The sequence below is a fragment of the Peromyscus leucopus genome, chromosome 4 (assembly GCF_004664715.2).
Source record: "Peromyscus leucopus breed LL Stock chromosome 4, UCI_PerLeu_2.1, whole genome shotgun sequence".
In the NCBI taxonomy this organism is placed as follows: domain Eukaryota; kingdom Metazoa; phylum Chordata; class Mammalia; order Rodentia; family Cricetidae; genus Peromyscus; species Peromyscus leucopus.
The window spans coordinates 29,963,144-29,980,087 of record NC_051066.1 but is presented as its reverse complement, the minus strand read 5'-3'; the positions used below and the strand labels follow the sequence as shown (position 1 = coordinate 29,980,087).

The 16,944-nt window shown below is 42.9% G+C and overlaps 1 protein-coding gene across 24 annotated transcripts in view; it reads left to right on the top strand.

Annotated features, from left to right (window-relative positions):
* Neb (nebulin) overlaps nt 1-16,944 on the top strand; it is a 196,481-nt gene that overhangs the window by 9,173 nt on the left and 170,364 nt on the right. For all 24 annotated transcript variants that reach the window (XM_037204780.1, XM_037204781.1, XM_037204762.1 and 21 more), the window contains exons 7-14: nt 94-198; nt 849-953; nt 1,483-1,587; nt 5,157-5,261; nt 11,197-11,301; nt 11,870-11,977; nt 14,800-14,916; nt 16,801-16,905. In XM_037204780.1, coding sequence (XP_037060675.1) covers nt 94-198; nt 849-953; nt 1,483-1,587; nt 5,157-5,261; nt 11,197-11,301; nt 11,870-11,977; nt 14,800-14,916; nt 16,801-16,905 — 855 coding nt within the window. The remainder of the gene's footprint in view (nt 1-93; nt 199-848; nt 954-1,482; nt 1,588-5,156; nt 5,262-11,196; nt 11,302-11,869; nt 11,978-14,799; nt 14,917-16,800; nt 16,906-16,944) is intronic.

The window sequence follows — 16,944 nt, the reverse complement described above, 5'->3', positions numbered from 1 at the left end:
CTTTGTGATACTGACATACAGCCATTGGGCTATAACAGGCTTAGATAAGTGTCCAGGCTTCTCATGAACTTCAGGCATGTGCTGTTTCTGCAGGTTAAGTATCGAATGGATGGAGATGTTGCCAAAACTATCTGTCACGTGGATGAAAAAGCAAAAGATATTGAACATGCAAAGAAAGTGTCGCAGCAAGTCAGCAAGGTACAGCCATGTTATGGGTGGCCCCGGGATATTCAAGAGCATATGCCGCACCCTTTGCCGTGTCTTAGAGGTGGACTGACGGCCACGAGCCTGCTCACAGAGGCCTGAAGTGGCCTGTAGATGGCTAGGGGTGGAATGAAGATTTCTTGACTTGCCTGAAGAAGCATTTCCACTCTAATGGTGCCGGGGAGTGGGGGTACAGGAGGGGGCTGCCACAAAGAGTGCAGTCTTGATGTCTTGTTTATTTTTTTAAGCAATTTAGAAAGCATAATTTTTATGAAAAATTTCCAAATTTCAAACGTGGGCAGCTAATTAATAGAGTTCTAGAATATCATGTGAGACAAAAGAAAATTGAATTAATTGGCTGATTGCAACCTTTGAAAGAAATCGATTGAAATTCAGAATCAAAGTATTTTTCAAATTTAGGTTTTTGGTGGTTTTGTTTGTTTGTTTTGTTGTTTTTGTTTGTTTGTTGTGAAGGCTCCCTAATGCTAAGAAGGTGTCCTAGGATGTTGGCATGGTCAGCATTTTCCTGGTAACCCTTCAGCAGCCTTTGTGTGAGGCCACACGAAGCTTCTGTCCCATCTACCCTCCAAGTCCTCCTGCCTGGGGTGACACATCAAGCCACAGTTCATCTGTTTTCTCTGTAGGTTTTATACAAGCAGAACTGGGAAGACACCAAGGATAAGTACCTGCTTCCCCCTGATGCCCCTGAACTTGTCCAAGCCATTAAGAACACAGCCATGTTCAGTAAGGTGAGTCCATCACTTCCTAATGTCCCACCGCACACTTAGAGCTGTATCTGCTGAACACTTGGCAACTCGGAACAGTTTCTTGGTGTTTTGGGGAATGTAGCCATGGGATTGTACAGGGCTAGGACTTGACCAGGAGGCCCCTCAGATCCTGTTGAGGAGCATTCTTAGGCAGAAAGGCTGGAAGTCCCTGGAGAACCTGAGCAACCCATGGATGGGAGCATAACATGGAGAGAATTAGACACACGAGAGAACGGAGGAGGACATTGATAAAGCTGTATATTTTTTTAAATGTCAGTTATGCTTTGGACACCCCCAGCTGTCACTCTAATCAGAAGTTTGTTTTATGACAGAAATTGGGGAAAATACAAAACTAACATGGATTGGATGGAAAAGGGGAGGTTGTGAATTTCACTGACAATGGTTTGCACCTTGCCCTTGGCGCCTCGTGTCATCAAAAAAGCTCAAATTATGTACTTATGATGAGTATCGCTTGTTTTCTCACTGTGTTTTTTTCTCTTTTCTGATTTAGAAACTGTACACTGAAGACTGGGAAGCAGACAAAGGGTTGTTTTATCCCTACAATGACAGTCCGGAACTGAGGAGGGTCGCCCAGGCCCAGAAAGCACTTAGTGATGTAAGTGGAATACACTTGATACCATCTGGATGTGGGGTCAGGAAAGCCTGGAGCAGGTCATTTGGTCCTTAAAAATGATCCAATATTATTACGGAGACTACATCCAGAGCCAAAATCTATTGTATGTGCTTATGTTAGCTATAGCTTACACTTTGTATTAGACAGCATTTAGCCCGATCCCTTCCTCCTTTGTATAAGGAACCTAAGTTTGCGTCAGTAATGGCAGAATCTAGACGTAAATTCCCAGACTGATGTTCTTCCCACCAAACCATGTATCATTTTCCTCCTTGGCTCTAGTGCTAAAGTTGGGTTGTGGTGATGGAGTGGCATTTTTTAAAAACAGCCATTGGAATCACATCCCTCCCTTTGCAAATTCACTAATCAAATGTCACTTAGTGTTATTTAGCTCTGTCCCACAGTCCAAGTCAAGTCTGAATGGATGTTTCTCTCCTCTGCTTGGGGACTATGTAAACCTAAGAGAGCCTGGTGGTACCTTATGAAGAGGCCAAGTAATAAATAGCTACTAATTGAAAGTTCATTATATATGAATATCTAGCAGGATATGAAAGTTTCATCTTTTCCCTTGAAAATATATTATCATACTGGCAGGATGAAAGTATTATATGTCAAACAAAATTAAAAAGAAACAGAATTGTCTAGCTATTGCTATGAGAAAAGACACATATAAGAAATGATAGAAGTTGAGCAGTGGTGGCGCACGCCTTTAATCCCAGCACTCAGGAGGCAGAGGCAGGTGGATCTCTGTGAGTTCGAGGCCAGCCTGGGCTACAGAGTGCATTCCAGGAAAGGCATCAAAGCTACTCAGAGAAACCCTGTCTTGGAAAAAAAAAAAAGAAAGAAAGAAATGATAGAAAGTTAGGCCGTGATGAAAGACCACATTTCCGCTGCAGGAACCACCTGATGAAAAGGAAGGGGTGACATGAGTCTGGGGTGTTAGGGAACAATGAAAGTGGGGGCTTCATTTCCAGGGTGCTTATTAAATTGCTAGAAGCAGGGTCTTAAGAATCAACCTGACATAAAAGTTTGTGCAATAAGTCAGCACGAGATGCACATGAAAGACAATCTGGGGAAACTCAATATGGTGAATTGGATCAAGGAAAAATTAGAAATTGTGAATATTCATAGAGTCTAATTTAGCAGCATAGATGAAGCAAAGAAAAGAAAGGAATCTCATGGTAGTGAACATTAAGTGTTAATGACGTTGAACACGGAAGACAAAGGAAAGAACAGAGTGATAGCATTTATTACCACACACACAGGTGGTCTGGGGGCTTAAACGTATGTGTCATGAAAAAAGAAAAAGACTTGAAATAACAGGGAAAACATTTGGACCAAGATATTCGATGGATAAAGTAGAGATTGAGGGTATGAGAGCCACATGGTTGTGTGATAAGGATGGAATGTAATGTTTAAAAGTCATCCTAATAAATGTGATAGCTGAAGACAAGAACTGAGGGAAAGGGAAGAGTGTGTGGTCAAGGGCAGAGTCCTGGAGGACACTCAGCTGAAAGGAGCCAGCACAGATGAGGGAACAGAGAAGCTGAAACGGAATCTGGAAATGCCATGTCATGTTGGCTGAGGGAGAGGTGTCCAAGAAGACACACCTCCCTCTACCCATAAACAAGGAGTAAGAATTGTCTCCATGCCACTTAAAGTTGGCTATGCCTTTAAGATATCACAATAATAAACACAAGGAAACTTACAACAAAGAGGTAAAATCTCCACTCTTAACTCCGCAAAGCTTGGCAGTTAGGGAAGAACTTTTATTTTTGCTTCTGACCAAGTATGCACGAGTATCACGTTACTACTGTGGCTATTAATACTATTGTTAGCAACATGAGCTTTTACAGTCAGTAGTTCAGAGACCAGGACAAGCTGTTGTCCACAGAACATGCCACGGTGTGGGCACATAGCCTTCAAGCCAGGGGCTTCTGTTAGAGTCACCCGTTCTCTCTGTACCTTATTTCTGCATCTCTCTAAATACTATTTACCATGTTTTCCTGTTATTTAAATACAGACAAACAGTTTGCAGAGACTAACAATGTCTTTAAACTGATCTGGAGTACAGAATTCTAACTAGACAGAACTCTGAGCATGGTTCCTAAAAAACAAGGACTTGGTGATCTGATTTCTCAGAAACTTTTTGACGGATTGTCATACTTAATAAGCATTTCTCCTATTTGAGTGCAACTTTCTCCCTAAGGACTTTCCCTAAAGCATGGAAAATTCCACTTGCCCTTTACCTAAAATAAAGATTTTATGCACTCAAATTAAGCAGGGGAATTCATATACATTATATGCTTTTTTTTAAAAAAGTCTTTCATATCCCAGTTAATTTGATCATTTTCATGAAAGCTTTCGTTACACACATTAGATCAATATTATTACAGACATACTTAGACCTGGTTAAGTATGACATGACTGTGGTCTTGAAATGAGCCAATTCCTTTTTACTATAAAGAAGAATGCTGTCCTGTTGAAGGAAAGGTATTTTGTGATAGAAGAGTTGGGAATATTTCTAGTCCAGATTTCTGCTGGAGTCAGTCACCGACCCCCTCCCCTAGTTAGAAGATTCAGGAAGGCAGGAAAGAGGGGTGAAGGGGGGGTCCGTGATTCCTGCATACCAGACTTCTTTTAAGATGGTGGAAGCTCTTACAGGCTGGAAGGAAGGAGGTGATAAAGGGGGAGAGATTGAAGCTGGGACACAGAGCAGGGACAAGGGCTGGAGCTTGGCTCGAAAGGTAAATGAGGGAGCGGCGGAGAGCTCAGGAGCCGCGCCCTGTGAGTGCTGCTGCCTCCTGGAGCCAGAGCAGAAGGACAGATACACTTTAAGTGGAACGCCCCCTCTTCTCTCTACAAAAGAGAAAATCAGAGTAGGATAGAGTTGACTGAGGACTTACAGGAGTGTTGGAGTTGAGACCTGCTTCCGGGAACCGGGACACATCATAGGACGTTCAAGTTTCACTGAAAACAAAGTGGCCATTGGACATCAAAAAGTCATAGAGTGTTAGACACACAGCCCCAGGCAGGTTACAGTTCACAGAGCAGAAAACTGGGTAGATGACCTACAGAGTTCCAGCTAGGTGTTTGGGCTTGAAGACTTCCTCCCATGTACCTCGTTCATATGTCCTTCTTAACCCCACTGACAAGGTCAGCATTGTCCCATCAGTGAGTGTGTGTGCTCTTCCTCTGAGTCACTCAGCACCCCAGGCAAAGGAATAAAATAATATGAAGTTAAGTTGGTCCGGAAGTGGAGCTTGTTAAGTAGATATGAGGGAAAGACAAGGTTGAGAGTTGAGGATGCTAGAGAAAGGAAAACTTGACATTAGCAAGGATGGTGTGAAGACAGATGCAAAGAAACATGTCTACGACCAAGAGGCAGGGCACACAAACCAAAGACAGTCGTGGATAGACAGTGCAGGACCATTAAAGACTGGGAAAGAAAACACCGCCATTGTTAAAAGTGCCGACAAATGAATGGAACATGAAAAATGCTTTTTTTTTTTTTCCAAATGCTTATGGACATTCCTGCCTTTTATTTTTATCAGATTGCCTACAAAAAAGGACTCACTGAACAGCAAACTCAGTTCACATCTTTGCCTGATCCTCCAGATGTAGAATTTGCCAAGAAAGTAACCAACCAAGTGAGCAAGGTACGTACACAGAGGAAACTACTCTGGTTTTGTTTTTTTGTGTTTTTTTTCAGCCATTTGGGAGAGAAACTGATGGTGAACTTGAAAAAGAAACTCAAACACTAGCAGTATTTTTGCATATGCCCCCTCCCCTAAAAAAAAAAAAAAACCTTTTATACCAAAAACAGCTCATGTACCAACAGCATAATGATGTCAGTGGTCAGGCAACTTGATGACTCAATGAGTTTTAAATGTCACAGTCACCTCTTGATAAGAGAGCTTATGGCTTAGTGCCACTTGACATTTTAATTTCTGAGACAGAGTCTCAGGTCACTTAGGACTAAGTCTACCCTTCTGTGGAGGCTGCGGTTGAACTCGTGGGGTGGGGAGAGGCCCTGTGCAGTTTCTGCCCTCACTCTCTCAGTCAGTTGTGAACGCATGAGACTCTGTGAGTGTGCCCTCAGACACAGACAGGCCAGCCGTGGGGCCAGCACTTCGGAGCTTTGAAGCCCCAACAAGCTGCTTATTTTGCCTATATTTAGCCAAACAAAGTAGCTCAGAAGGATGCAGCTGTGGCAAGGAATGCAGAGAGACAAGTGTTTGACTGGTATGCAGGGCGAGCTAAGTCCTGTGTAAATCAGTCCAGTCAGGGAGCTTTCTCTGGGACCGGCTGCTTCTCCCCCCCCCCCCCCACCCCTGCCGCAGTTTGGTCAAATGCTTCAATTTTGACTGAACTTCAGCGTTCTTATTTTTTTGGGGTTTTTTTTGTTTTTGTTTTTGTTTTTTTAGTAGAGTTAGGCTCTTTAATACAGGAGAAGGAAGGAAAGATATAAATGATGAGATCTTTTCTGCAGTGTTTCCCACTTCTCATTCTGCATGTAAAACCCAGGGGCTGGATAAGAATAGTAAAATTAATGAGAATACTAGCAACGTACTCTTTCCCCCAGGGCTGGGCAGCGATCAACTGAGGACTGTGCATAATGGAATGGCTGCTGGGTGTGTTGGGGGGGGGGGGAGCAGGGAAGATGAAACAGAAAGATAGTTTAACTCTGAGAGAAGTTGTTGTTTTTAAGGGGTCATTTAAAATGAATCTATTTTTGATTTTTATTTAAAGAATGTCTCAATTCAGGTAGAGCTCTTTTTTCTCTCATTTGAGCCTGCAGTGTGGAGAGTTGAAAGTGATTTTTAAATACCAAACCTCTCTGTGGTTACTCCTCCCAACGATTTAGGCTTGAAGGTGAAACTCAAGTTGTGCTTCTCGGCGTGGTATCCCTTAGACAAACCTGACAGCCAAGCACTTCAAATGTGACTTGAAAACGCCGAGAGTCTTAGTGAATTTGGACTCCTACAATAAGATATCATATGTAGAGTATCTTAAACAGAAGGCTTTGGCTTCTCAAAGTCCCAGGAAATGGAAAGTCAGAATGAAGTGCCATCACTTTAGGAGCTAAGGATTCCACATATGAATTGGAAGGGGGACATACATGTATCCATTTCCCAAAGCCTGAGAGTCTTACACATGAGAAGTATAGAGTGGATTGTAAATGCTTACTATGCAATGAAGAAGAATATAAAATAGCTCATCATTTTTATGCCAATTGCATGTTAGAATGGTAGTGCTTTGGGTCTAGCGGGTTAAGTAAAATATATTCAAGTTAACTTCCCACCTGTCCCTTTGCACCCTAAGAAATATGGCTTCTGGAATAGTTTTCATGTTAGGTATGTTGGACTGCACACTGGTTAGCTAGGGTAACACACTGTTGGATATGTGGAAAGAGTTGCCAACCTGTTTTTGACCTTGTATAATAATATGAGCTGAGGGAGAGTGGCTGTAGTTGAAGGTCACTGGATTTGGCCATGATGACATAAGTTATCCTAGTCTTACCCAGATTCCAAGTTCTCAGTGTCTATTGTGCATCAAAAATACCAGCCTATCTGGAGAGAAGTATTGTGCATGGTAGCCAATCCATCCAGCAACCAGGCATCCAACCACAGAGGCCCAGACAGTCAAGGACTTCTCTGTGGTGCTTTTCCCCCACCCCAGCCCAGTCCCACGTCAAGCTACTTAGATCCACATCATCCATCAGCATCACCATATCCTCTTTTCCCCACCCCAAAGAGGTTAAAAATATCTCCTTCATTGTCTCACTTTCAGACATTTAAACTCTTGACATATCCTTGCCAACTGTGTCTTCCATGTCCGGTGTTTGTCTTACAGCTTCCTGTTCGTCTGGTAAAGATCACATGTTTGGCAATGGTTGTGTTGACATTACATTCTCATACTAGCCTTTTCAGAGTACATTTTCTTGCCTTTGTCTTTGCCAAAGTCCTGAACTTTGTGTCAGCATCCAGACTCAGGTGTGCTCTGTGGCTCTAACTGAGATGGACTAGGAGAGTTGTTCTCCTAACAGATATTCTAGGTGAGGGAACAGGCTCACCATGATCCGAAAGTGGATTCTGCACACACACTGGAAAGTCCCTTTGGCTTCTCTGTGCCTTTTTGCTTCCCTCCAGTAATTTCCAGTGGAATCTAGAATGCTTAAAAAAAAAGTATGTCTTGCAGTGACACATTGTTAGAGAGCATGGAGCCCTGATCTTCGGAAATCTTCTCTTGCATTGAATTAGGGAAAGTCCTGTGGATTTCACCGTGAGGCATTTCATCAAGTCCTGAAAGCAACTCTAGACCAATTATGGCCAATAAAAACCCCAGTCACGATGCCCCACACACTCTGAAAGATAACTTCTCTGTGAACGGAACTAGCAGGTGGCTCCATGTTGAGCTACTTAGAAAAGAAGAGATGTGATTACCTCAGTTCATTTTCTTCCCATTTGATAACCACATATAAACCGCAGGTGCCAATCTAGAAAGTGGAAAATGAAGCCACGAGTTTAAGCAAGACACCAGGGAGCCTAATTTGTAGCCCAGTACCCTCAGCTGATGGGTGATTAGGAGGGCCTACGGTTCAGGGAAGCAACCACTGTGCCTACTGGCATGTGGTCACCTCCCCCGACAAAGTCTATCCAGAGCTTGGACCTGACCCAATATCCTTTTCTCTGTTAAATGAAAGTTCCAGGGAAAGTTACGTCAGATCTTTCCTCCAGGCTGTCATTGATCAACTCCGGGTGCAGCAGAGTAGGGGGGAAGTTTAAGGAGAAAGCTTCAGGATCAGACAGAAAGTTGGATGTTGAACTCTTGATATGGGGGAGTCTTCCCACATGGACACTGCCTGCCTTTTCCTCCACTCTTCTAGTTAGAAGCGTGTCCCTTTAACGCCCTTGCTACCTGCACATAAAGGGGAGCAAGAGTATCCTCCTCAGCAGTTAGCCTGCCACCTCTCCTCCCATGCAGTGGGACCCCTTACCAACATAGGAAACTTAGGAGTAGACTGTGAGTGATCAGTCCCCAGCCAGACCTGTTGCAGGAGGAAATAGCAAACTTTTATTCCTGGAGGGTCAGAAGGGAGGAAGGACTTGGGATGAGGCATCTGGGTGGTTCTGTACTCTGCTCTTTTTCTTTAACTATCTTCCTGAAAACCCATGTCTACCATTATTATGAGACTTATACCCTTACCCAGTCTCCTTAGTAAAGGCACACACACACACAGTACCTATTTCTCTGTAACAGCCAAGGGTTGGCCAGTGAGAGTATCTGATGCTTTTCAACTTGATGTTACAAAGATCTCTGTATCTTGGCTTTGAGATGCGCCAAGTCTAATTCCTTTGCCCCAAGTCTGGAGCTCCCTGGGTTTTTTGCATGGAGGCACAGAACTCCATGAAGACTTAGATGCTAGAAGACAAAGCTGAGATGAGGGCGCATCAAAAAATTCTGACACACTGCTTTGTTCTTTGCTTTTTATTTTTACATATTTTTATTGTTTTATTTGGTTTGGTTTGGTTTTTTTGAGACAGAATCTTACTATGAAACCCAGGCTGGTTTTGACAAGGTTCCCTTGCCTCAGACTTCCAAAGTGCCTTTTTTACAAGCTATCTACCACCATGTCCAAATTGAACGAACTTCTGAAGCTTTAATGTTTATGGGTACTTTATTCACTTATCAAACTCGCCTATTCCCCAAAAGATTAGAAGTACTTCTACAGGCAATCTTGGCAAGTCTACGAGTGGAAGTGGAAGTTTTTGTCCTACAAGCTGCTCCCAAGTAACTGACAAAAAGATTAAATATTAATTATAAATGCTTAGTAGCTAGCTCAGGCTTGTTACTAGCTAGCTCTTACACTTAAATTAACCCATATTTCTTATCTATGCTTTGCCACGTGGCTTGTTACCTTTTCCCAGTATGGCATGCCCATCTTGCTCTCTTGGTGTCTGTTGGTAACTCCTCTGATTCTGCCCTTTTTCATCCCAGAATCCTTAGTTTGGTCACCCTGCCTACACTTCCTGCCTGGCTATTGACCAGCCAGCTTTTTATTAACCCAATCCAAGTGACAAATCTTTATAGTATAAAGAGGATCATTCCACAGTACCCAAGTCAATTCATTTCAGTTTTGTATTGGGGAGGTATTCAACAGAGGATGTGTCTTAGTTAGGATTTCTATTGCTGTGAAGGGATACCATTACCATGGCAATTCTTAATAAAGAAGACATTTAATTGGGGCTGGCTTACAGTTTCAGAGATTTAGTCCATTATCATCATGATGGGAAGCATGGTGACATGCAGGCAGATATGGTGCTGGAGAGGTAGCTGTAAGTTCTACATCTGGATTGGCAGGCAGCTGGAAGAGAGAGTGACACTGGGCCTGGCTTGAGCATCTAAAACCTCAAAGCCCACCCCAGTGACACAATTCCTCCAACAAGGCCACATCTCCTAATAGTGTCACTCCCTATGAGCCTATGGGGGGGCATTTTCATTGAAAACCACCACAGGAGGGTAGCTAAATTAGTAGTCCAATTCAGATTTTGTTGTTCTTTTTTGTCTGTTGAGGTAAGATCTTTCCATGTAGCCCAGGATGGCTCAATCTCAAAATCCTCCTGCATCTGCCTTCTCAGTATACAAGGCAGATCTGAGTCTCAGCAGAATTCAGTTTCTCCTTCTATCTGCCTCTCTCTTATTACACATACAATTTTTCTCTAGTTTATTTATGATAATAGTTGTTATTATTATAATTACTACACCATACATTTATTTAGTGCTGTAGATACACAAAGCATCTTTAGCATCTGATGTTGCTCCATCTTTCTAGCAGTGTTCTGTACAGAATACTGCATCCCTTGGGGTTGAGGGACTTGAAGTGTTGATGCACTGTCAAACCTTTGGTAATGACAGTGTCCAATCATGGGCACTAAAGATCCAGAGATCTAAAATGGACAGCTATAAAAACTGCTGCTAGTAATTAGCACATTAACCATTGTGAAGACAGAAAATAGGACATTAGGGGAAGCTGTGCTTCCTTTTACTCTGCCACTTCAGTTCTATACATGAGAGCTTGTGCTGATGGTAGAACAGAGAAGGCTTTTACATTGCCATGAAGGGTGTGGCGAAGGTAGAGGTGCGTACAGGCCACTGGAGTCAGTGATGATGTCTTTAGCATAGCGCTATGAGCCAAGGAGGAGAATTGCCCTAACCCTGCTCTGGCTTTGCCGCATGGGCCCAGATCTGGGATAGGCTAGGTTAATTCTGTTCCAAGAACACACGGGCCAAGATAGTTCACAACAACATACCTTGGGTAGTTATGAGGTAACTTCTACACACATTTTGGGTTAGATTCTGAGTCCCTAAAGTTAGCAAGGAGAGATAGTCTTCTCCTTGTCTTTCTCTATTCCCCTTAAGTCAGCTTTTTTTGCTGGGTAAGGTAAATACACTGTAAGATTTCTTGGAGATAATTTATTGAGGACCTAACATGAACCTGGTGAAGATATTTAATATCATACTATTGCTCAATTCCTATTTGTCAACTCTTGAATTTTGTTCTCGTTTAATTTCTTTTCTTTCTGCCCCCAGCAAAAATATAAAGACGACTATGAAAAGAAAGTCAAAGGAAAATGGAGTGAGACACCCTGCTTTGAAATTGCCACAGCCAGAATGAACGCTGATAATCTCAGCTCAGTAAGTAGGGGGCAAGGGCCAGATGTCCTGGGAGGGGACCCCTTTCTTTGACAACTCCCACCTGCTTGCAACATCTCAAGGAATTCTAGAATGCTAGATACTGTTTTGACTGAGTTCCATGATTTCTACCTCAATTTTCATAGGAATAACCTGGTGAGACCCTCTTACTAATTACAAAGTGCGATTAGCGTGAGTTTTAAGAGGCTCTTTTTAGTTGTATTCTTTGCCTGCTGAACAAAATTGTACATTTATAGCATTGATTGATTTAATTTCTTTTCACTGGGAAACAGAAATCGAATTCTTCTCCATTCTTCTGCTATGGCTCTCCAGAGCTCTTTCTCGGTGGCCTGAAAGGCTGTACCTTTCTGGTTGTTCTCTGGGCCTGTTCTAAGTGTCCAGATCTCTGTTAAGCTGATAAGCATTTTGGCAATGCCACCACATTCTCCAATTGCAACCTGACCGGCCTCAACCAAGGGGTGGGGTGTAGATGTGTGGAGTTCTGCCCAGTCCCCTCTGTCCTGGAAGCTTGTCTCCACAGCTGTTCTCTGGTGTCTTTACTATCTCACAGAGGAAGTATCAGGAAGACTTCGAGAACATGAAAGACCAGATCTACTTCATGCAGACGGAAACACCTGAGTATAAAATGAATAAACAGGCTGGAGTTGCAGCTAGCAAGGTATAAATGAAGACATTTTCCAATTTCTTCATGTCTGTAGTGGGGTGAACTTCTCCTAATTCTGGCTCTCATATCTAATGAAAAAAAGGTGGTGGGTAGATTCTTAGGGAAATTACTGACGTTGAGACCAGTGGGAAGTAGAATGCCTAAAAACAGTTTTAAAAAATTATGTTGGAATTACAATAGGAGCACCTAATCACCATTTTCATTATTTCATGGAGTGAAGGGCTGTTTGCTGGCCAGAAGCATGACAGTAATCATCTCAGCTAGCAGAACTTCCATCGGAAATAAAATAATTGGCAGCTTTATATGAAGCCGCATGCTTCACACTCAACACTGTCACTCACTAGTCTTGTGTTCTTACTGATGGGTGAAAAACCTAGTCACAAATAAGGCCAGAAGTCCATGGACATCTTCATATGCTCTGTAGAGTGACTTTGATGAGCGGGTTATGCTTTGACATTTCAAAGTGGTATGATTTTTATAAAAAGCATAAACTTCAAGGTCAAGTAAACTTGTTGAATCCTGGCCTTTCCCAGAGCCCTGGTTCTGCCAGAGGAGAGGAAACAGGACTCCATCACTTAGAAAGTGTAAGACAGCGGTGTTTTGGACCAGGTTACCAGCAGGGCAAGGAATGAGAAATATTTAGGAAGTGGAGCACACTCAATTTGGTGAAGGATTGGATATGAAATATGAGAGAAAGCTTTCACTCTAAGCAGATAGTTGGATAGGATTTCCCTTGAAGGATACAGGGAAGGTTACCGAGAAAGTGATTCCTAGGGGCTGAAACAGGAGTTCGTCTTCAAACATGTTAGGTTTCGGATACTTTTTAGATGCTCAGGTGGAAATATCAAGTTGGTGGGTTGATTTATGAGTCTGGAGGTTCAAAAAATGTCTGCGGGAATTTTATATAAAACTGGGGGACATAAGTGTGTGGGAAGTAATGTCATGAGACTGGACAACACAAAGGTAGAGTGGGTGGACAGCTCCACCGACTGAACCCTGACCCTAACTCCCAGGTGAGTTAGGAGCCCAGTTGAGAGGTAGCAGGAGTGTGTACAGCAGGTGAAAGGGGAGAATGGCATTATCATTTGTCACTAGTGTTTCTACCTGGAGAGTCACTGGCAGCCCAGAGAACACGTTGGTTGAGTTTGCTTAGAGGGGGCTTGAGACTGAATAATAGAGAAGAAACCACTGGAGGTCAGAGCATGTTAAGCTCTTTCAATAATTTTCCCAAAAGAAAAGAGATGGTAGCTGGTGGGAAAGACTGTGATAAGGAATGTTTTAAGATAGAACACACAATGCTGTGCTGCCATACATATGGGAAAATCCAATAGAGAGGTAACACTGAGCTGAGGCTGAGAGAAAACTGCTGGGTTGATGCCCTTGAAGGAGGGGAGATCTGGTCTGTAAGAGGAGGGATGACATTGTCCCAAGCCCTAACAGTTCTTCCATATGACAGAGGCAGGTAGCATGGCAGGATTTGGGACTGTCCTTTTCTGCTCAGTTCTGTTTTTCGAGGGAGTTTATAATTCCATGAGGTAGAAAAGTTGTGCAGGTCTCCCATGCCTATAGAGCCTGTGGAGTAGCCCCTGTGGTATCTGGGTAGGCAGTAGGGTTGGTGCTGTGGATATCACTCTATATAAATAAAACACTGATGGCCAGTGACCAGACAGGAAGTATAGGCGGGACAAGGAGAGAGGAGAATTGGGGAAACAGGAAGAAGGGAGAGAGACACTGCAGCCACTGCCAGGACAAGCAACATGTAAAGACGCCAGTAAGCCACCAGCCACATGGCAAGGTATAGATTTATAGAAATGGGTTAATTTAAGATAAAAGAACAGTTAGCAAGAAGCCTTCCACGGCCATACAGTTTATAAGTGATATAAGTGTCTGAGTGATTATTTTATATGTGGATTGTGGGACTGTGGGGCTTGGTGGAACCTGGAGAGAAGCCCTCCAGCAACAGGTTGGCGCATCTGGGTTTCAGTTGTGCGGTGTCACCTGTCATTGTCGACTAAGTGGATTGGCCTTGTTTTGTAAAGTTTGTAGAGGTAGTGAATTATTTAGGATCCCTCAGACTTCAGTGGTTACACTTACCAAATACAAGTCAGACTAGAGATCATGGTCTGACTCAGGACCATGCATTCTGCTCACTGTGGACATATTCCTTATCAGAGTTTTTAATTTCCCCAGCCCCAAACTTATAGCTCCTGCTGTGGTTGGAATTTAAAGTACAGGTGGGAAGAGAGAGGAAAGCTGAGGTTTCCGCCATTCATCCCACGGGCTCATTTTTCTCCTGCCTGTATATGAAATATGTGCTCGCTCAAACATGGCCATAGAAAAGCCATAAACGCGGAGTTGGTGATGCTCCTAGTGTCTGGTCTTCCGGATGTACAGGCAGATGGCAGCTGGAAGTGAGAAGCTGAGTGAAGCCTCCACAGGAGCAGACATCTGGGGCACGAAGCGCTGTCACAATTTGTGTCTCTCTCGTTCCCCCAATATTTATGTGTCTTTCTCCTTCCGAGGACAGAGACCATATGTTGTTCTTTTTTGTGTCTTTCCCAACGCCAGGCACATAATCAACTCCCTCTGATATTTTTTGAATGAATAAAATGAATGAAAAGAAAAAGGTTCCTGGAAATTCATGCAGTTTCTGTGCTGCTGCTGGGACTTACTATGGGTATTGTGGTTACAAAATGTCAAGCTGCCATTTTTCTAAAGAGGAAATTGATTTGTGGAGTCATGTCATAATCGCTACAATGGGGAAGAGGACAAAAATAACCCGTGGAGTTACTTTGTTATTTTATTTCATCCCACAGGTAAAATACAAAGAGGACTATGAGAAGAATAAAGCAAAAGCTGACTATAATGTACTTCCTGCTTCCGAGAACCCACTGCTCAGGCAGCTGAAGGCAGCAGGAAACATCCTCAGTGATGTAAGTCAACTCTCTTCACACGTGTTCTTAAAGCTTAACCGTGCGAGAGATGGAGTCTTCCTCCTTGTGCGATACCTGCGTTTCCATGTAGCTTTGCTAAGGTCTTAGTGTTATGGCGGAGGAGTCACTCAGAGTTGACTAGCCATAGAAGGCTTAGTGTCTCTAAACATAGCATGCCTTACTGGCTGCAGCCAGTGGAGTGAGTTCAAAGGGCAGGGACGTCCTCATCTGCTTAGAAGATTCCAGAATCTGGGCCTCCTTGTGGGCATGGAACACATTGTGCTGGGTTTCTGAACACGTACGTAAAAGGAGACTTTCAAAAACAGAGCTACCACCGGAAACTATCACCTGCAGACACTGAACTCAGAAAATGCCTCCTGACGTGTTCCCTGCCTGCTTCTACCCGGAGAATTGTTAAGAACCCAAGTAAGGGACTGGAGAGGTGGCTCAAAGGTTAAGAGCACTGGCTTCTCTTCCAGAGATCCTGAGTTCAATTCCCAGCAACCACATGGTGGTGGCTCACACCATCTGTAATGAGATCTGGTGCCCTCTTCTGGTGTGCAGGCGTACATGCAGGCAGAACATTGTATACATAATAAATAAATCTTTAAAAAAAAAAATAAAGCACTTGATGCTTACAAAAAAAAAAAAAAAAAAAAAAAAAAAAACCCAAGTAAGCTATTGGAATTGAAATAGATAAAGTAAGTCAGAGCTTTGTATCAAAAAACTAAAGGTCCAAGATCAATTTACCAATTCGACTAAATACACACACATACACACACACTATATATATACATACATACATGTACAACAAACACAGGAAATACACAACAAACACACAGGTTAAATGTGTGATAATTTGAGGTTTCATATGGACAGATTATATGAAACTTTTTCCATGAGTCAAAGATTTTACATAGCTCTCTGACTAGGTTAGTTAATGCTTCCCTACCCCTGAACCACGTCAGCTTGGTGGGGAATGTGTGCATGTTTCTAGGGAGTGGAACGGCAAGGGAGAGGGGTTAATTCATCTCTCCAAATCGCTCTGCTGTAACCTCAACACTAAATGCTTCTGTTTTCCCAATGAAGGGTACGTTTATCAAACAAACCATCTCAGACTCAAATCTACTGTTGCCAGAACCAGAAATGTCTTACAAAGGAATAGGATTATTGACATTTTGAAAACCCAACATGAAAAATTGGCGACAGTCTGCTTTCTCAGCCATGCAGTTGAAATAATCATTGATTGATTTTTTTGTTGTTGTTTTAGGGCTAAATATAAATGCTAGTAGTGAAGGAGAGCTAGTGATGATCTGTGTGTGCTCATATGGGTCTTATTCTAGTTCTAATTCAAATTCTCATATAGGTCTTATTTTTTAAGCATAATTGTGTATTTTTCAACTTACCTTTTTATGAAAGTTTATTTGAAAAATTACAAAGCTAAATAGCCTGCCATTATCATAGCCTCTGTGTACTTGGAGCACAGTCAGTGAGAGTTGAAGTGTGGAGAGAGAGAGAGAGAGAGAGAGAGAGAGAGAGAGAGAGAGAGAAGAAGAAGAAGGAGGAGGAGGAGGAGGAGGGGAGGGGGGAGGGGGAGGGGGAGTAGAGGGAGAGGGGAGAGACCAGCTCAGAGACATGGACCTGCCACCAAGGCTCAGCTAGAGGTAGCATGTTGGCTTCTGAAGTTTTTGAAATGTTAAAAACTCGGCTTTTACAATCATTGCTAATAATACCATGACACCGCATGTTTGACTGTCAGTTTCTGAGGTAGTTGACAGGTCGCGTCTTTCCTTCTTCTTTTGTTTGGTGTTGGAAAATCTGAGCATTATAATCAGTGTGGGAGTGACAGGATCTATTTTAACTGATCCCCCCCCCCTTTGGCAGAAACTATACAAGGAAAATTATGAGAAGACAAAGGCCAAGAGCATAAATTACTGTGAGACCCCCAAGTTCCAGCTTGATTCCATACTGCAGAACTTCAGTAGTGATGTAAGTGACCAGACTGTCACCCATTCTGTTTAAAGCCTC